We start from the raw sequence: 20,728 nt of genomic DNA, 5'->3' as shown, positions 1-20,728 counted from the left end.
ATTTTTGAAAGAGTTACAGAGAGAGAGAGAGAGAGAGAGAGAGAGAGAGAGAGAAAGAGAGAGAGATCTACTTGCTGGTTCACTTGCCAAATGGCTGCAGTGACCAAGGCTGGATCAGGTCAAAACCAAGAGCCAGGAGTTTCTTCCAGGTGTTTCATGCGGGTGCAGGGGCACAAGGCTTTAGGCTAGCCTCTTCTCCTTTCCCAGGTGCATTAGCAAGGAGCTGGATTCGAAGTAGAGCAGCCCAGACTTGAACTCACATCCATATGGGTTGCTGGCATTGAAGGCAGCGACTTAATCCCGCAATGCCACAGTGCTGACCTTAGTTAAGTGAATGAAGTCTCCTTGTTGCTCTTATGCCAAAGGGTCTCCATCCTTTAGGCCCTGCCTTACGTTGTTTCGGTGGAGCCTCAGGAGTTTCCCTGCCAGCCCCCTGGTTGTGTAGTGCAGGGCCAACATGGAGTGTTGCGTCTGCTCCCTTTGGAGGAGAGGCAGGTCAGTCACCTCCTGGAATGGCTGGGAGTGACCTCATAAAGCCAGGATTCCCATCCCAGGTTCCTGTGCACTGTGTCTCGGAACCCAGCCGCACAGGGAACCTCTAAGCAGAGTTTCTCCTGGGAGATAAAAACGAACAAACCCAGACAGCTGGGAAAATGGTGCGAGTCTCTCAGCAGCTCGATAGCTCTCAGCTGCGAGTTGTTCCCAGCTCGCTGTTGGACACTGCATCGGTGGCGCTTTATACACAGTTCAACAAATATAAGTAAATATTTCTGTTTTCTTGCTCACAAAGAAACGTGCCTGTGGCAGCATCGGCTCCTGCCCATGCCGTCTGCCCACTGGTCTCTAATCTGCTGTTACCTGGTTCGGTTCAATCTTGTCCTTCTCTGTTGGTTACTGTGTTTGAAGATTTAAGAGTGATTTTGTTGTTAATAGACCTCAGATCATGAAGACTGCATATTTTGTCTTTTTGGCTTATAAATATGTGTTTTAGATTTTATTGCAATGAGATTATATGCATTTTTTAGATGTATTGGGAAGAATAACACATACACTGAGAAAAATGGTAAGTCAGGGATAAATAAAAACCAGAAAAAGGATCACCTGTAAATTGGCCAGCTGTAGGTGGGCATGGTGACATTCTGGCCTATTTTCTGCTGATTTTTTCTTTCCATTTTTGCATAGGCAAGATGATTTTCAACAGAATTTTTTTAAAAACCCCATTTATTTATTTGAGAGAGTTACAGAGGGAGAAAGGGATAGAGATTTCATTCACTGGTTCATTCTCTAAATGGTTGCAATGGCTAGAGCTGGAGTCAGAGCCAGAGTGGGTCAGTCTAAAACCAGGAGCCAGGAGCTTAGTCCGGTTCTCCCATGTGGATGTGGAAGTCCAAGAACTTGGGCCGACTTCCACTGCCTTTCCAGGCACATTCACAGTGACCTGCATTAGAGATGGAGCAGCTGGCACCCCTGTGAGTGGCACAGGGCAGAGGATTATTTTGCCACATCATAGCACTGGCCCCAGTGATCCCTGTATCTTTTCTTTTTAAAAATTATTTATTTTACTTGCAAGCAAGGGGGAAACAGATCTTCCAACCACTGGTTCCTTTGTCAAATGGCTGCTGTAGCCAGAGCTAGGCTATTCTGAAGTTGGGAACCAGGAGCTTCTTCTGGGTCTCCCACATTAGGTATAGTGTCCCCAGGACTCGATCTGTCCTCTGATGCTTTCCCAGGTCACAAGCAGTGAGCTGGATCAGAAGTGGAGCTGCTGGGATGCAAACTGGTGCCCGTATGGGGATGTTGGCATCACAGGTGGAGGTCTTTCTGGCAGTACTACCACATCAGCCCTGTGCTGATCCATGTTTCATTGCAGTTTTTAAAGTATGCTCAGGCCTAAAGTCCTTGCCTTGCATGTGCTGAGATCCCCAATGGGTGCTGGTCCGTGTCCCACGGCCCCCCTTCTCATTCAGCTCCCTGCTTGTCACCTGGGAAAGCTAGTCGAGGATGGGCCCAAAGTCTGGAAGACATGGAAGAAGCTCCCAGGCTCTTGGCTTCAGATAAGCTCTGCTCCAGCTGTTGTGGCCACTTAGAGTGAATCATCAGATGGAACATTTTCCTCCTCTTTGTAGATCTGACTTTTCAGTGAAAATAAATAAATCTTTAAAAAAAAGTATGCTTATCCTTGAACAATGTGTTAACTGCATGATCCACTTTTGTGAGCATTTTATATTTTGAAAATTATGGCAAGTTGAGAAAACTCACAGAATTATTACATAGCCTAGAAATAGCTAAACAGATTTATATTGTGAGTACATAATATCTATGTATATAGCAAATAACCTCAACAAAATTCTGCTGTGAAATATGGGGCCCATCCATGATGCTCTTTGCAGTTGGGACAAATGGAAGCAAATATAATCACACATGTCACCTGTACCACCTGCCAGCCTGCTGTGGTCACCCATGGCCACCTCCTTTGACCATTGTAGAGCTGTCCATGGCACCTTGATGGGGTGGATGGTCAGTTTCTCTAGTCCCAGTGCTCCTCGAGGATAGCCATGTATGTAAATCTGTATTCATGGGGGATGGAAAAGCAGATCCTGATGCTGACCTCTTGCGGGTCTCTGCTGCATGGTAACCCACCTCTTCCTCACCTTTCTGCCAGGAGGAAAGATCGTCAGTGTCGCGCGTTTGTGCAGAGAATCGTGACCAGCCAACTCTTCAAGATCGTTATGATCAGCACTGTGTCACTGAATGCCTTTTTCATGGTCCTGTGGACCAGTTACAAAATACGTTATCAACTTTTCAGAGTGTTTGAGGTAAGCAGAAGATGCAGGCCTCGTGTCTTGTTTGCAAACCTGTTGCATTTTTAAGTGAATCATCAGATGGAACATTTTGTTCCAGATTTTGTTCCAGATTTTTTTTTTTAAAGAAAAGATGCTTAAGACTTAAAAGAAACAAACAAAAAATCATATACTAAAATCTGGGAAGATTGTGACCGAAGCAGTGGTGGTAGCATGGTTTTTTAAATTATCATCATCATTAAAAAAACCTTGGAAGAGATGGAGAGAGGGGGAGAGTGGGGAAGAGAGACTGACAGAGATCTCCCTCATCCACTGGTTTATGCTCCAGATGCCTGCAACAGTTGGGACTGGACCAGCAGACAGAAGCCAGGAGCCAGAAACTCCATGGTCTCCTATGCAAGCGGCAGTATCTGGCTATTTCAGTTGTCCCCTGCTTCTTTGTTGATGCAGAACCAAGACAGAAACCCAGTAGGTACTCAAAGTTAGGGTGTGGGCATCTCTCACAGTGGCTTAACTGCTGTACCAAATGCCTACCCTGAGACATTTAGTTGAAGTTTTTCTCAAGATTTATGGATTTATTTGAAAGAATTACAGAAAGAGAGAGTGTGAGAGAAAGATATTTTATCTGCTAGTTCACTTCCCAATGGTTACAAAGGTCAGTACTGGGCTGGGCCAGCAAAGGCAGGAGCCAGGAGTTTATCTGAGTCTTACATGTGAGTATAGGAGCCCGAGCATGGGGCCATCCTACTGTGCTTTCCTGGGTGCACCAGCAGGGACAGGCCTCTGGGGGAGGGGAGAGCTGGTTCCCAGAATGGTAATGTGTTCTTTTAAATTTGGGTTTTCAACCTCAGTGCCACAGTTAATGAGCCATGCAAAGAGATGAATGTATGAGCTAAAAAGTTCATCTCCAAGAAGGAAGTAGAATGATGATCATTAGGACCAGGAAGGGGAGAGGGAGGGAGGCGAAGATGCTGGGTCACAGGCAGGGTCCCAAATACAGGTGGGAGGAATGAGTTCTCATGTTCTGTAGCTCACGAGGGTGGCTGGTTTAACAACATGTTACGTATCTCATGAAAGACCAGAAGGGAGGATTTGGGAGACTTCAAGCATGAAGAAATGATAAATGGGTATTCTGAGTATCCTAGTTTGATCATTTACATATTGTATACATGAATTATCACACTCTGTCCCATTAATGTGTGCAGTTACATGTTAAAAAGAAAAAAAGGGGGCTAGCATTGTGGTGCAGTGGGTTAAGCCACCATAGAGGATGCCCCCTCTCCCATATTGGAGTGCCCATTTGATTCCTCTTCCCGGTTGTTATTCCTGCTAATGCACCCTGAAAGGCAACTGATGACAGCTCAAGTGTGTGGGCAACCATCACCCTGATGGAAGAGCTGGGTCGAGCTGGCTTCAGCCTGTCCCATTTCTGGATGTTGGGACACTTGGAGGGTGAACCAGTGGATGTAAGATGCCCTTCTCTGTTGCCTGCTCTTAAGTGCGTGGAAGTAAACATTAAAAACAAGGAAACAAAATTATGTCTATAAAAGATTATTTAGTCCTGAAAGAAAGCAAACTGTGTGAGAAATATAACTTGTTGGACTTCCTAGGCCAAGTCTTGTATGGATGTCCAGGTAACTGAAGAACCACCGTTATCTAAAGAACTGCAGGATGGTGTGGGTCGTGATGATGGCGGTTAAGGTATCTGCATCCCATATTACAAAGTCTGGGATTGATACCTGGCTCGTGCTCCTGACTTGTTTCCTGTTAAAGCAGACCCTGGTAAGGAGTGATGACAACTCAAGTGATTTGAGTTGCTGCCTGTCACATGGGTGACTTGAGTTGAGTTCCCAGCTTCTGGCTAAGGCCCCTGGTCTTACCTGGTGCTATAGTGGGCATTTGGGCAGTGAGCTAATGGATTGGCACACTCTCTGCGTCTCTGTACAATAAGTAAATAAATAATTTAAAAACAGGCAAGGGAAATAGAAAATATGAATAAATATGTAGCAACAATTTAGAAGAGACAAATAGAAATTGAGTGAAGTGCAGTGAAATAGTTGAAATGAAAAAAATTCACCGAAAGACCTCAACAGCTGACTTAAGCTGATAGAAGAAAGAATTGAGGAATAGGAAAACAGGTCCCAAAATTCAGATTTCCAGTCTGAGACAGAATAAATAAAAATGAACAGAGATCTGTGGAACATTAGCAGACAGACAAACATGAATGCAATAGGAATCTCAGGAGGAGAGAAGAGAAAGAGAAAACCAATGAAGACATACCGGATAGAGATTTTCTAAATTTGGTGGAAGACATTAATGTGCACATCCAAGTAGACCAACAAACTCCAAATAGGGGAAAGTCAGAAACGCACACCTGGACACACCATAATCAAGCTGATGAGAGACAATGAGAAATAGGAATTGAGAGTATCTGCAGATAAGCCATGGAAGAAATCCCCAGCAGGAGTGTTGGCCCACCAGGACCCGTGACGCCGAGGGTGTGGACTGTCATACTCAAAATGCTGAAAGGGAAAGGCTGTCCATCAAGAGCTGTGTATCCAGAAAAAAACTTCCAAGATTCAAGGAGGTGGACGTCCGGCACAGCAGTCTGGGTGCTGCCTGGGGGCCGTGTTGGACACTCGCATGTCGGAGTGCCTGGAGTTGAGCCTCGCTGATACGCACCCTGGGAGGCAGTAGATGATGACTCAGATAGGTCCCTGCCAGCCATGTGGGAGACCTGGATTGCGTTCTTGGCTTTCGGTGTTAGCCTGGCCCAGAACTGGCTGTTGGGGGCATTTGGTAGAGAGTAAGCCAGTAGAGAGATGGAAAATGTTTCTCTGTATTTCTTTACTTCTGTTTCTCTGCCTTTCAAATAAAATTTAAAAGCCAGAAAAAGAGGGCCTGGCGCGATAGCCTAGTGGCTAAAGTCCTTGCCTTGCACACACTTTGATCCCATAGGGCGCCAGTTCTAATCCTGGCAGCCTGCTTTCCATTCAACTCCCTGCTTGTGGCCTGGGAAAGCAGTTAAGGGTGGCCCAAAACCTTGGAACCCTGTATCCACATGGGACATCCAGAAGAGGCTCCAGGCTCCTGGCTCCTGGTTGGCTCAGCTTCAGCCGTTGCGGTCACTTGGGGAGTGAGTTAACGGATGGAAGATCTTCCTCTCTCTGTCTCCTCTTCTCTGTATATCTGACTATGCAATAAAAATAAATCTTAAAAAAAAAAAAAAGAAAAAGGATTGGTATCGATGCAAATGGCAGGAACAGATGGCTTTGTCCAGGGGCCTGCACCCCTCCAAGGGCTTCCATCAAGAAACACCTTAAGACCAGCAGACTTTTGGGAAGTAGCCGAAGATTGACAGCAGTGAGATGAACACTGACTTATTGGAGAGGTGACTTACGAGAGGTGGGAGAGCCTTGTAACAGTTTAGCTCACTCTTGTCCCATTTTCTAGCATGGTGGCACTCCTGGAGCCTGCAGCGTGCAGTCCCTGTGTGGGGATGCTGGTGCCTGGTTCCACAGGCAGTGGGCAGACTTTGTTGGCTTGGTCTCTTCTGACTTGAAGAACTTGGAACTTTCTCAGGGCAGAAAGGGGGTTTGTGCAGAGGGCGTTTTGAACCAACAGGGAAGGGCCCACCCCTGTCACTGGGGGCAGGAATGTCTCAGAAGAGCCTCTTAAATAAAAATGAATAAATATTTTTGTTTTAAAGGATACTCTGTCATAGCAAAATAGCCTTTTCCTTCAAAATACAAGAACAATAAAAATACAGAAATCAGGGCCTGGTGCAATGGCTCAGTGGCTAACTCCTTATCTTGCAAGTATCAGGATCCCAAATGGGTGCTGGTTCAAGTCCTGGCTGTTCCACTGCCCATCCAGCTCCCCACTTGTGGCCTGGAAAAGCAGTAAAGATGGCCTAAAGCCTTGGGACCCTGCACCCACGTGGGAGGCCTGGAAGAAGAAGCTGGCTCCTGGCTTTGGATCACCTTAGCTCCAGCTGTTGTGGTCACTTGAGGAATGAACTAACAGATAGAAGATCTTTCTCTCTTTCTCTCCATAAATATTATCTGTCTTGCCAATAAAAATAAAAAAAAGGCCCGGCGGCGTGGCCTAGCGGCTAAAGTCGTTGCCTTGAACGCTCCGGGATCCCATATGAGTGCCGGTTCTAATCCCGGCAGCTCCACTTCCCATCCAGCTTCCTGCTTGTGGCCTGGGAAAGCAGTGGAGGACGGCCCGAAGCCTTGGGACCCTGAACCCATGTGGGAGACCTGGAAGAGATTCCTGGCTTCGGGTTGGCACAGCACTGATCGTTGCGGTCACTTGGGGAGTGAATCATCAGACGGAAGATCTTCCTCTCTATCTCTCCTCCTCTGTATGTCTGACTTTGTAATAAAAATAAATAAATCTTTAAAAAAATTTTAAAAAACCCAAAACACAGTAATCAAATAATTAAAATAAATAGAAAAATCCACATGATTATCTCAATTAATGCAAAACAAAAACCAGTTGATAAAATCCAGTACCCTGCCAAGATTAAAAAGAATCTAAAAGACATGCTAGCAAACAAACTAGGAATGGAAGTTTATTAATTTGATGAATGACAGTTATGAAAGAAAGAGAAACCCTACAGATGACATCATACTCAAAGGTGAAAGACTGACAGTCTTCCCTCTAGAATCAGGAACAAGACGGAAATGCCTGCGTTTGCTACTGTTTGACGTTGTCCTGTAAATTCTAACCACAGTCGGGCCTGGCGGCGTGGCCTAGCGGCTAAAGTCCTCGCCCTGAACGCACCGGGATCCCATATGGGCGCCGGTTCTAATCCTGGCAGCTCCACTTCCCATCCAGCTCCCTGCTTGTGGCCTGGGAAAGCAGTCGAGGATGGCCCAATGCTTTGGGATCCTGCACCCTGTGGGAGACCTGGAGGAGGTTCCAGGTTCCTGGCTTCGGATCGGCGCAGCACCGGTCGTTGCGCTCACTTGGGGAGTGAAACAACGGATGGAAGATCTTCTCTCTGTCTCTCCTCCTCTATATATATCTGCCTTTCCAATAAAACTAATAAAAAATCTTAAAAAAAAGAGCAATTGTCTAAAAAAAAAAAAATTCTAACCACAGTCATTAGTTGAGGGGGAAAACAAGGCATACCAATTGGAAAGGAAGGAGTAAGATAATTTCTGTTTCCAGGTAACTTGATCTTAAATGCACAAGGTCTCAACCAAGTATTCTACCGATTCACACACAAAGACGTTGTTAGACCTATTAAACAGATTGAGCAAAGCTGAAAGAAACAGGACCAACAGAAAACATCAGTTGTGTTTTGATGTACTAGCAATGAACAATCTAAAGAGGAAATTGTGGAAATTCCATTTGCAGTTGCATCCCAAAAGAATGCAGTGCACAGGGATAATTTAATGAGAGATGTGAATACTGAAAACTACAACATATTGTTGAAGTAAGGCCTGAATACATGGCTATTGGTGTCTTTTTTCAAGGATTTCAAGCCATAATCTTAAGAAGGCAGTGCTCCCCAAAGTGATCTCTAGCTGTCATCCAGTCCCTGTCACAATCCCAAGAGTCTCTGTACTCCTTCCATACCTTTCTCCCTTCTTTACAAAAAATGGAAAGCAGACTCACAAGTTTGTATGAATGTATAAGCGACCCCAAGCAACAAAAACAGTGTTTAAAATTCAGAACAAGCTGAAGTACTTGTACTTATTAACTTCAAAACTTACCACAAGGACAGTCATCAAGGTAGTGTAGTACTGGTATAAAGTTAGGCATATAGACCAGTAGACTCAAGTTAGAAGGTGGAAATGAAACTGAATTGTTCTTTTTAAAATGTCAGTGTGACAATTTTAGTATTTCTTCCTCCTTAACAACATTGAGAGAGTGTTCCCATCCACTGGCTCATTCTCCTAAATGCCCACGGTAGCTGGGACTGGGCGGCATCAAATCTGGGAGACAAGAAGTCAATCTAGGGCTTTCACATGAGGAAAAAGGGCCCAATGAGTTGAGACCTCACTCTGGCCTACCAGGTTGACATCAGCAGGGAGCTGGAGCCAGGCATGAACTTTGGACACTCCAAGATGGGACAGTGTCTTTACCACTGGACTACCACCTCTCAATAGATTTTTTTTAATTAACTGTGTGAAGACAATTCAATGGGGGGAAATAATCTCTTCAGGAATAGTGTTGGGACAGATTGGTAGCCACAGGCAAAAGGTGAAGCTGGAGCTCCGCCTCATATCATATATACACATGAACTAGAACTGCAGTAGCAACCTATGTATAGGAGCAACATTAGCAGAAGTAAGAGGCAAGTCTCCATGATCTTAGGCATGACAAGGCAACAACAAAAAATAGATACATTTGACTTCATCAAAATTAAACTCATTAGTGCATCCAAAAACACTTATCAAGAGAGTGAAAAGAAAATCCACAGAATGAAAAAAAATTTGCCAGCTATTTATCTGGCAAGAAACTGGTATCAAGGATATAGGAGGAGCTTCCACAAGTTAATAACTGTAGCAGTCATCAGAGGACAGAAGATATCGTAGATAGCTGGTAAGCACATGAAGAGCTAGTCCACATGACTAGTCCTTGGGGAAATACACATCAAAACCACAATGAGGTATGATTACATTACACCCATTATGATGGCTAGTATAAGCAAAAGAAAACAAAGTGGCAGGTGTTCCTGTTAGCCCTTGTGCACTATTTGGGAATGTAAAATGATACAACCACTATGGAAAACAGTTTGGCAGTTCCTTAAAAATTTAAACATGGAATTACCAGATCATCCAGGTGCTTCTGCATGTGTATCTAAAGGAATGATAAACGGACAGTTAGGTACTTGTACATCCACGTCCATGACTGCCTTAGTCACGATACACAGAAGGGGCAAATATCCCAAATGCCCACCAGATGAATGGAATAATTAACTGTGACACATGTACGCAATGGAGTATCAGCTTCTGAAAGAAGTGGAGCTCTGCCAGAGCATGAGTGCACCTTGAAAACATCATGTTAAGGCCCTGGCACGATAGTCTAGTGGCTAAAGTCCTTGCCTGGAATGCACCAGGATCCCATATGGGTGCAGGTTCTAATCCCGCCGGCCCCACTTCCCATTCAGCTCCCTGCTTGTGGCAGGAAAGCAGTTGAGGATGGCCCAAAAGCCTTGGGATCCTGCACCCACAAGGGAGACCCAGAGGAAGCTCTTGGCTCCTGGCTTCAGATCAGTGTAGCTCTGGCCATTGCGGTCGCTTGGGGAGTGAATCAATGGACAGTATATCTTCCTCTCTCTGTCTCTTCCTCTCTGTATATCTGTCTTTCCAATAAAAATAAATAAATTTTTAAAAAATCACACTGCGTGAAAGGAACCAGACAGAAAGGGTGCAGTGTTGGCATCCCATTTTGGAGTGTCAGTTGGAGTCCAAGTGATTTTGTTTTTAATCCAGCCTATTGCTAGTGTGCCTGGAAAGACAGCAGGCGATGGCTTGTTTGGGCCCCTGCCACCTACATGGAAAACCAGGATGGAGTTTCTGTCTCCTGGCTGCCATCTGACCCAGCCTGGCTGTTGTGGCCTTTTAGGGAGTGAATCTGCAGATGAAAGGTCTGTGTGTTTTCCTCTGTGTATTGCTCTTTCAAATAAATATGGATTTTTTGAAAGGAAAAGAAAAAGAAATGGAATGATAAACCAGATCATGAATAAGAAGGATCTTTGTGAAATATACAGTCTCCTTCAAGGAATCCGTAAAAATCAATGCAATTCCTGGGGCCCGGCGGCGTGGCCTAGTGGCTAAAGTCCTCGCCTTGAAAGCCCCGGGATCCCATATGGGCGCCGGTTCTAATCCCGGCAGCTCCACTTCCCATGCAGCTCCCTGCTTGTAGGCCTGGGAAAGCAGTTGAGGACGGCCCAATGCATTGGGACACTGCACCCGCGTGGGAGACCAGGAAGAGGTTCCAGGTTCCCAGCTTCGGATCGGATCGGCGTGCACCGGCCCGTTGTGGCTCACTTGGGGAGTGAATCATCGGACGGAAGATCTTCCTCTCTGTCTCTCCTCTGTGTATATCTGGCTGTAATAAAATGAATAAATCTTTAAAAAAAAATCAATGCAATTCCAGTAGAGGGAAAAGCCTGGCATGGATTTTTCTGTCTGATAGTTCTAACATGCAAATGGAAGAATGACAGATGGAGGAAAGTTAAGAGGAATTGTAAAGGGGAGAGGGTTTGACTCGTTGGATGACATGGTTTTCTATAAAGCACTAATCCTCAAGGCAAGGTGGTGATACAGGGGTGGGTAGACAGACTGATGGGATGCAGAGAAGTGCTCCCAGAGAGACCTTGGCCTTTTACAGGTGGCACTCAGACGACTGCTGGGAGCTGACAATCAGGTAACCCTGGGGAGTAAAATAGAGTTGATCATCTTACATCCTGCCCAGAAAAGCAAAATAGGCACACAATCCTAGGAGGGAGCTGTTTCCTAAGACACAAATCACATGAGCAGTGGACAGAAAATTTGGCAGATTTTGTTCCATAAATCTTTGAGCTTCTTGTCATTCAAAGACCACTAAAAAAGTGAGAAGTTCATGTGGAGAAATGTGTCACAGGCAGAAGTTCATGATGCAAGAGAAATGAAAGATGTCTTCCACATGAATAAAGTGGTAGACGGTTGGCAATAGACAATGGATAATTTAAACACAGAAATATGCTCAACCTCATTAACGAGAGAAATGAAAATTAAAAGGATGCTATCTCATATTAAGACTGACAAAAAGGGGCAAGTCCAGCAGTACAGAAGTGTTTACACTGGTGTAAAAAAATAGGAAGATCACTGATATTCAAAGAAATTGGTTCACTAACTTCAGAAAAGTTATCAAAAGTTAGTGAACTTGAAGACCCAGCACTGTGGCAGGTTAAGCCATCACCTGTGACACTGGCATTCCATATGGGCACTGACTTGAGTCCTGGCTTCTTCACTTCTGGTCCAGCTCCCTGCTAATGTGGCTGAGAATGCAGAGAAGAACAGTCCAAGTGCTTGGGTCCCTGCACCTGTGTGGGAGACTCGGAAGACGTTCCAAGAATCTGACTGGTCCAACTGCAGCCATTGGGCCATTTGGAAAATAAACCAGCAGATGAAAAGTCTTTCTCACTTTCTTGGTCTGTCTCTCCCACACTCTGTAACTCTGCCTTTCAAATAAATTAACCTTTTTTTTAATGTGAAGTTGAAAATAGCCTGCAACCAAGGTGTTCCTCATCAGATGAATAGATAAAGGAAAAATATACATGTATACATACATACAATTGAATATTATTCAGTTATGGCAAGGAATGGAGTTCTACCACTTGCAGCAAAATGGACGCAACTGGAAGACATTGTTGAGTGAAATAAGCTGTACTCAGACAAATATCACATGTTCTCCCTTATGCATGGAGCAGTAATGTGTAAGGAAGAGAGACTTTATGTGTGTGTGCACTAAAATACATAAGACTGGCTCAGACTTTTGTTGCGCTATCTGGTAAAATAAATGCAGATAAGCCAATTATCAGTAGATACCCTAAGTGGGATTGCCAAGCAATGGTGAAGCAGTTATATTTACACAAATCAACATGACTCTTTCATAAACACAATTTTAAATGGAAATAAACTGCTGAAGAATTTACTAGTGTATGTGCTATTTGTGTACTGTCTAAAGAATCTCAAACAATATATAAGTAGGGATAACTGTGTGGAAAAATAATCAATAATAATACCATGCTATGGCATGGGTGTTTGCCATAGCATTGTGGGTAAAACCACCATCTGTGGTGCTGGCATCCCATATGATGCCAGTTCAAATCCTGGCTGCTCTGCTTTTAATCCAGCTCCCTGCTAATGTGCAAGGGAAGGCAAGTGGAAGGTGGCCTGAGGCCTTGGGCTCCTGCGCACATGTGAGACACCCTGAAGAAGCCCCAGGCTCCTGGATTAGATCAGCTCTAGCCATTATGGCCATTTGGAGAATGAACCAGCTGTTGGGAGATATTTCCCACCCTTTCTCCTTCTCTCCCTCTTCCTCTTCCTTTCTCTCTAACTCTGCCTTTCAAACAAGTAAATCAATCTTTAAAAACTAAAATTTAAAAAACGTTCCTTTTGGTAAAACAAAGCCATTGTAGCTGTAGATGCATGAGGAGAATTTGAAAAAGATTGACTCATGAAGTGTTAAAGTAGAAAAAGAATATTCTTCAGAAAGAGATGACTATAATTAACTAACTTTAAGTACAGATGATGAAGTCAGTAGAGTAAGTGTGAGCTGATATTTGGATAGTCATCTGTATTCCTTCAGTTTGTGTATTTAAGTTGGTTGGCAGATTCTTGGGATCTTCTCTTGGGAAACCTCGAGTTCAGGTTGCCTAGTGCGTTGTGCTGGTGAACGCTGAGTGAGTGTGTGTGTGTGTGTGGGGGGGGGTCCTTTGGTCTGTCAATATTTCCTGAGTCCCATTTGTCACTCCTCAACCCAGGCTTAGGGCTGTGGGCTGGGGGAGGCCTGGGGAGGGAATGGGCTCTCTGAGTGGTTTGTCTGGGTCTCTTGCTCAGGAAGGTGACTTAGGAGCACTGCTCTCCCACAGCTGGTTGGGTGGACTAGGCAGGGAGAGGGTCAGGACCATGGGGCACTGCCACTTAGTCTGATCCTCCCACCCTTGGCCCTCCTCAGATCTCAGAGGTCATCTTTGTGTCCATCTATGCCTCCGAGTTCTCCATGAAGGTCTATGTGGACCCTATCGACTACTGGAGGGATGGCTACAATCTGCTGGATGTGGCCATCATCATCATCATCTTCATCCCCCACATCCTCCGAAAGGTCAAGGACAAGCACTACCCCTACTTCAACATTGCTGATGGGATACAGTCCCTGCGCATCCTCAAGCTCATCACCTACAGCCGGGGCATCCGGGTGAGTGCTGCCTCAGCATGGGAGGGAAGGCTGGGGCAGGGGTGGAGAGTGCCATCTGCCAGGCATTCCCTGGAGGAGAGAGGAAGTTCTCCCACCGTTTTTTTCCAATTCAGGACCCCTGCTGGGTGGCAGGTGCTCAGTACCGCTGTCACTGCATTTCCTCTCAGCAGCTGTCAGGAAAGTATTATGAGCTCTGTTTCTCAGATGAAGAAATGGAGGTCTGAGGTCACCAAACTGTGGAGTGGCTAAGTTGGGTTAGACAGGCATGCCTGAGTCCAGAGGTGTCTGGGCTCTCCCTGTGTCTCCTACTGTGTGCTGTGGACCCTGTACACTCCACGTCCAGGAGTCTGTGTGTGCGAGTGAGCAGGCAGGAGCAGGGGCAGCCCTCTTTGTCCAGGTGTTGGGCATCCAGGGAGTGACCCCAGGGTTCCTGCAGATAAGGAAGCACAGGGATGAGGAGGACAATGGGTGATGGGTGATCCCCGAAGATGCCACTGGTGCCCAAGATGCGAACAAGATGGTGAAGGCAAGAAGCTGGGGCGGCTGGATGCCCCAGAGGATGTGAAGACGTGGGATCTCATGGTGTTTCTGTGGCTAAGCTGAGCCTGGATCCCAAATAGTGTCCCCAGGGCTCCCCAGTTACCCTGGCTGTGGTCTTGGGGAGGCCACAGTGGTGAGCCTCAGTCACACAACCCTTGTAGCTGCTGGCTGGTGGAGCTGGAGCTGTTGGGGGCATGATTACATTACCTGTGCCAGTTTATCTGCCCCTCCCTTTATTAAAGGTCTATTTTATTGGTTTGAAAGGCAGAGTCACAGAAGGAGGGATGGAGAGATCTTCCAACCTTATTGATTCACTTCCCAGATAGCTGCAATGGCCAAGGCTGGGTCAGACCAAAGCTAGGACCCAGGAACATCTTCAGGGTCTCCCACATAGGTGCAGGGCCCAAGCACTTGTGCCCATTCTGCTGCTCTCCCAGGTGCGTTCGCAAGGAGCTGGATTGAGTCCTGACTGCAGGACTCAATCTGGTGCCTTTATGGGATGCTGTGCTGTAGATGGCAGCCCCACTGTTTGTCTTGGTTGAAGTCTAGAGAAGCCTTTCAGGATTGGCAGTCTGGGTGCCCAGATGGACTCTCTGGTCCCTGCTAGGTTCCTGTGCCCTGCTTAAGCACAGAGATGTGCCTTTGTCTGGCCCCTATAAACCTGTGTCACCATGAGGAAGTTTCTTTCTGCACAACACAGCAGAGGTCTGTGGGGCTCCCATGGTTCAGCCCTTCAGAGACTGGGCTGGACTGAGTGCCATGCGCCTTCCTGCCCACTTCTGCCTCCTCTTCCTCAGCATGTCCACTGGGCTGTCCTTTCTGCCTGGCCTCGTATACTCTGCAAACCACAGGCCAGGGAAGGCTGAACTGAGCACTAGGACTTGCTTCTCCAGAGTCAGGGAAGGCAAAACCAGATGCCCCTAGGTGCCTCTGGCCCAAGATTTCTGGGAATGAGCCATCCTAGTGGCTGTCTCCTGGGCCTTGATGCCCTCCCCTCTCTCCCTGGGCCTGCACTGATGGCATTGTGCCTGGACTTTGCTCAGAAGAACCACAGCCAAGCCCTGCTCCTATGGAGTGGGCATGGGCTGGGGGCTCTCCAGGATGCTTGGCTGTGACCTTGGGTGGTGCTAGTCCATGGGCCTGGCCCAGCAGGACTACTCCATCCCCACCCCTGGCCAACTGACTCTGCACCTGCCTCAGACTCAGCCCCTCTCCTGACTTGGGCAACCCAGTCTGCGGTGGTTTCTGAAAGTCTGTTTCCCTGGCTCTTGGGAAGGATGTCCTGTGTCTGCCCAGCTGGGAGGAAGGCAGTTCTTGGACCTCTCAGCTTCTGTGATTTGTGCTGGAAAGGTAGGAGGCACTAGCCGATGCCTTCCACGTCAACTGTCTTAGCAGTCCAACGTGTTGGAGTGGGCAGTGGAGTGTGGAGCTAAGACATGCTTATTCCACAAGGTGAAGACTGAGGCCCAAGAAGGGATAGGGAGCCCCCTTCCTCTGCAGCACTCCATGCCCCCTCCTAGGGCTGGCTTCTGGTTGGGAGGCAGGTGGGTGTCAGACAATGGTCAACCACACCTGGACTGATGTAGCCACATGTCCCCTGACTTACTGGATACCAGTTCAGGGGCTGAGTGAGCCAGGTACCCTGGCCTGAGCCACCACACCTGCCTTGCAGACCCTCATCACGGCCGTGGGGCAGACCGTGTACACCGTAGCCTCCGTACTCACACTGCTGTTCGTCCTCATGTACATCTTCGCCATCCTGGGCTTCTGCCTGTTTGGCACTACAGAGAAAGGCGACCAGAGTAACTGGGGGAACCTGGCCGTGGCGTTTTTCACCCTCTTCAGCTTGGCCACGGTACTGTACTTGGTTGTGTGGTGGTGATGGTGGTGGTTGGGAGGCAGGGCTTTAAGAAGGACCCACATAGGTGATGAGAGTGAGTGGACACGCCAGGCTGGAGTTGAGAGGGTTCCAGTGGATAGCCCTGGACAAGTGACTATGCCTATGCATGCATGACCCTTTGGAGCGTTGCCACAGGTAGTGCAGGCTCATAGAGTTCCCATAGGCAAGCCCACTGAGATTAGTTCACAAGTGAGCCACACGGCCCTCAGCCTTCTGTGAAGGGGCAGGCACAAACCTACCCACACCCCGTCCTGCTCTGCAAAGTGTTGGTTCTTTTCAGAGGTGGGCCTGGCCAGAGGAAATGTCTTTCCAGGAAGACCTGGATTAGAAACCCATGGCTGGTGTGTTCCCTGGCGATCCCACCCCCTTCCACTGTCCTCCCCTCCACACACATCGACTGGGGCAGGGCAGGAAGTACCCTGGAGGAATTGAAGAGGAGGCCCATCTGTCTTACTGGCCTTGACACTGACCTCTGCTTGCCTGAGCAGGTCGATGGTTGGACAAACCTGCAGGAGCAGCTGGACAAACGGAATTTCTCACTGAGCCGGGGGTTCACCATCACCTTCATCCTGCTTGCCTCCTTCATCTTCCTCAGCATGTTTGTAGGTGTGATGATCATGCACACTGAGGTGAGACTTCCCCAGCGGGCACAGGGGTTCATCAAGTGTGGGCGAGTTTTCCTGCTAAATTGGGATGGAGGTGGCAGAGGGTCCTTTCCTTGCCCAGCCTGACTCTTCTTGCTGAGCGGGTGCCTCTGCCTGGCCTCATGACAGTGGTTCACAGGCACAGGGGCCCAGGGGGAGTGGCCCCGCTGCTGAGGGGCAGGAGGGAGCCTTGTGGCCCCAGCCTGGCTAGAGCCTGCCCCAGCCTCTACCATGTGGTTCCAGGACTCCATCAAAAAGTTTGAGCGAGAACTGATGCTGGAGCGGCATGTGACACTGATGGAGGAGAAGCAGGTGATCCTAAAGCGACAGCAAGAGGAGGTCAGCCAGCTGATGCACAGGCAGGTGGGTGACGGCTGCATGCAGGTGGGCAGAGAAGAGGATGGGTGGGGAGCAGGGAATGGCTGGGCAATAGGGCTTTGGGGCCCGTGTAGAGAGCTGCTGGCCTTGGGTGAGGTCAGTTTCTTCCCTAGGCTTATCACAGCCTGGCTTCACTCCTCGCGTTTTGGGGTTTCTCAGCCTCCATAGGCATTGGGAATGGTGCCTGCAAGGTCTGCATGCCACTTAGGATGCCCATGCTGAGGCACTGTTAGGGGTCACCCCCACTGGACTTTCTCCTGTTTTTGACCCCAGTACAAGAATGCAAGAACCTGGGCCTGCCCAACACAGGGCCTCTCTTCAGTGTCAGTTCCCTGAGTGTCCATGGCTGAGCTGCGGGAGCTGTGCCAGGCACCTCCTCTGGTCTGCCAGGCCTGTCCTACCCATTCCCCACCCCTCAGGCCTTTCTCTGAGGTGGGGTCCTTTACCTGTCCTGACCGTGTCCAGGGTTTGTCCAGGACAGCAGTGAGTGACTGCTGAACTGCATGCAGCCCCTCATCTATCCCCATGTCTGAGCTGGTGGCTCAGGTACCACCTTGATCATGGGGTACCCGGATGTAGCCTGGGCCCGGTGGTCCCTGGACCATCCTTCCTGCTCAGCTCAGTCTTGCCTGCTTCCCTCGTTAGAGAAATGTGGACTACAAAAGCTTCAGTGAGCTGGTAGAAAACTTCAAGAAGACGCTGCGGCACACAGACCCCATGGTGCTGGACGACTTTGGCACGAGTCTGCCCTTCATTGATGTCTACCTGTTCACTCTAGACAACCAGGATGCCACGATCAACAAGTCAGTCCCAACCCTGGCCTGTGCTGGTCCTCGGGGCTTCAATGAGATGGAGGCTGCGTTGGAGGGGCTCTGGGAAGATGAGGGAGTGATGAGTGGTGTGCAGGGTTTCAGGTATAGCCAAGTCCATCTGGACACTGCAAGGCTTGACTTGTGCACTGGGGTGGTCGCTGGGATGGGGTAGTCCTTGCCTCTCCAGGCTGCTTCTTGCTCACCCCTTATTGGTGGGTAGAGAGAAGAGTGTGGGCCCAGACCAGGAGCTGAGGCTCCTGTCTGGCATCTGCCAGGCATCTGCCACTGCTTCGCTGTGTGACTCAGCGAGTCCCTCCCCTTTTGCAATCTGCCACACAAGGGGCTGCTCAACAGTCTGGTGAGAATATTCATGTGCAACCGATGTTGTGGTGCAGCAAGTTAGCCTGCTGCTTGCAACACTGGCATCACAGCTGTTCTACTTCCAGCCCCAGCTGTCTGCCACTGTACCTGGGAGGGTAGCAGAAGATGGCCCAAGTGCTTGAGCTTCTGCCACCCACACAGGGAGAACCAGACAGAGTTCCATACTCCTGGCTTTCTTTATTCCCAGTTTTAGCCTATATTAGCCCAAGCCATTGATCCATCTAGGGAGTAAACCAGCTTATGGAAGCCTTCTCTCTTAATCTTGCTCCCCTTCCTTACCTCTGCCTTTCAAATAAATAAATCTTAGTGGTTGGCATTAGGGCATAACAGGTAAAGCCATTGCCTTGTGACACTGGCATCCCATATAGCTGATTCTAGTCCCAGCTGCATCACTTCTGATCCAGCTTCCTGATGATGTGCCTGGGAAAGTAGCAGAAGATGGCCCAAGTGTTGGAAGACCTGGAAAAGCTCCTGGCTCCTAGCTTTGGCCTGGCCCAGCCCTGGCCGTTGCGGCCATTTGGGCAGTGAACCATCAAGTCAAAGATGTCTCCTTTTGAGTCCTCCCACTCCCTCTGTAACTTTCTCTTAAGCAGTTACATGGGTAAATAAATAAATCTTTTTTTTTAATGTATGTGAAACCCTGTGCTCAGACTGGACTGGGGACTGTGCCCTGTCATGACCAAGTAGGAACAAAATGAGCTCCCAGCACTAGGCCACAGGCACTAAGGAGCCATCGTAGGCCCCTGAACAGGGGACAGGCCTGGTTAACTCGCTTCTTGGTAAACAGAGAAACTAAAATGGAGGATCAGAGAAATCTCGTTGGGCTCATGAAGTGCAACAGGTACTGACCGGCTCCTACAATGCAGTACCCCTCTCAGGGCAAGGGAGTAGACCTGACCCATAAGATGAGATGACTTATGGGACCCCAGCCTGCCATGGCCCTGAGATCTTGCCTTTCTCCAGACCCAAGTGGGTCTGGTGTGGTAACCGTGAATGTGTAGGGGTGCAGTGGGTGGGGTCCGGGTGGCACAGAACCTGTCCCGCTCTCAGACGTCCTCTCCTCCACTTGCAGGCTTCAGGGACTGTACTATGAGATCGTGCACGTGCTGGGCTTAATGCTTGAAGAACAGCCTGGGAAGGCGCAGTCCTCACGAAAGGCCCGTAAGAAATAGCAGGTGTGGGCCATTGGGTTGGGCCACAGCCGATTAAACACAGCTTCCAAGCTGGACCCTGAAGACTTGTGCCATCCTTGGGAACTGGGCCTGGGTAGGTGCCTGTGAAGTCTGACTCCTCCCAAGGACATAGCTGATCTAGGGACTGGGGAATGGGCCGGGAAGAGGGAGAGGCCTGGGTCCTAGGTGCTACAAAGCAGCCTCGGGCGGCGGCCACAAGGGTGCCACAGGGGAAAGTAAGCCATCTTCAGGGTACAAGAAGATGGCTTTCAGCATGGAGAACTAGAAGGAGGAGGCGTGTGCCCAGGGCTGGCCCAGCACTGCAAGGCCCAAAGCCACAGTTCTGGTTTGCTTTTCTCATCTACAGAACAAACACGGGCATATTGGAATCCCCATTTGGGTTTTCACCAACTGAAACAGGCTTGGCTGAGACTTGCAGCTGATGTGCTTGGGGCAGAAGTGGCTCTGCCTGCCCAGGCCTGGCTGTTTAAAACAAGATCCTCCTCCCTTGCCCCTGGGGACCCCACATGGCTGCACTCAGTAGTTCGTCTGTTGCCAGCCCACCAGCATGGTGGTTTGGGGGTGGCAGTGGGCTGCAGGGTACCTGGGTCATTCCCAGCTCCAATGGGAATGATCCAGTGCAGAGGCTGTTGGAAAGGTGACTGTTGTTTTGTTTCGTTTTCCTTGTTTAACTCCTCGTGGGTTCCAGCAGCAGGAAACAGTCCCTGTAGAGTGGGAGGAAAGCAGTGGGAAAAATGGAAGCTCTCCTTTTAATTCTAGCAGCCCCTGGAAATCCAATGCTGGGACTGGGAAACTGCACCTCGCTGCTTCCTTCCCCTTCCGGCCCTCCCCTGCCCCCCATCCCATGCCCTCCCAAGGCAGAGGGGCCACCCACAGGTTGGCTGTGCCCTCCAGCCCTGTTAGGCCTTGTCCCCCATGGGCTGAACTGCATATTATCCTGGGGCCCCTCCAGGGACAAGATGCTTCTGAGTTCCCAGCCAGGCTCCCCAGGGAGAGAAAGTTATCTCACAGGTCCTAGTCATAGGGGCTGGGAAATGGAAGAGATGGGAGTGGGATTTGTCAATGCATGAGCATGCCCCACTCATTCCCACACTGCTGCTTGTCCTGCCCCCAGAGTCACATCTTGGGTCCTGTTTTGGACTCTGTGTAG

General features: G+C 48.6%; 1 protein-coding gene across 1 annotated transcript; it reads left to right on the top strand.

The window, feature by feature from the left end:
* Window positions 1-552: 552 nt before the first annotated feature.
* On the top strand, window positions 553-19,569 carry CATSPER3 (cation channel sperm associated 3). Its single transcript, XM_004586627.3, has 8 exons — window positions 553-760; window positions 2,663-2,816; window positions 13,491-13,730; window positions 15,943-16,125; window positions 16,659-16,799; window positions 17,058-17,177; window positions 17,838-17,995; window positions 19,458-19,569. Exons 1-8 carry the CDS (start codon window positions 654-656, stop codon window positions 19,555-19,557), a joined length of 1,203 nt encoding a protein of 400 aa, XP_004586684.2. The 5' UTR covers window positions 553-653; the 3' UTR covers window positions 19,558-19,569.
* The last annotated feature ends 1,159 nt before the right edge of the window (window positions 19,570-20,728 follow it).

This window comes from Ochotona princeps, chromosome 19 (assembly GCF_030435755.1).
Source record: "Ochotona princeps isolate mOchPri1 chromosome 19, mOchPri1.hap1, whole genome shotgun sequence".
Lineage (NCBI taxonomy): Eukaryota > Metazoa > Chordata > Mammalia > Lagomorpha > Ochotonidae > Ochotona > Ochotona princeps.
The sequence above is the reverse complement of the archived record's forward strand: the minus strand, read 5'-3'. Positions and strand labels throughout refer to the sequence as shown.

Excerpts from the sequence above, each read along its gene's own strand:
- CATSPER3 (XM_004586627.3), top strand. The coding sequence starts at position 654 with ATGGTGCGAGTCTCTCAGCAGCTCGATAGCTCTCAGCTGCGAGTTGTT. Across the intron at positions 16,126-16,658 it reads CCCTCTTCAGCTTGGCCACG|GTCGATGGTTGGACAAACCT; the intron begins GTACTGTACTTG and ends TTGCCTGAGCAG. Across the intron at positions 17,996-19,457 it reads CAGGATGCCACGATCAACAA|GCTTCAGGGACTGTACTATG; the intron begins GTCAGTCCCAAC and ends CTCCACTTGCAG.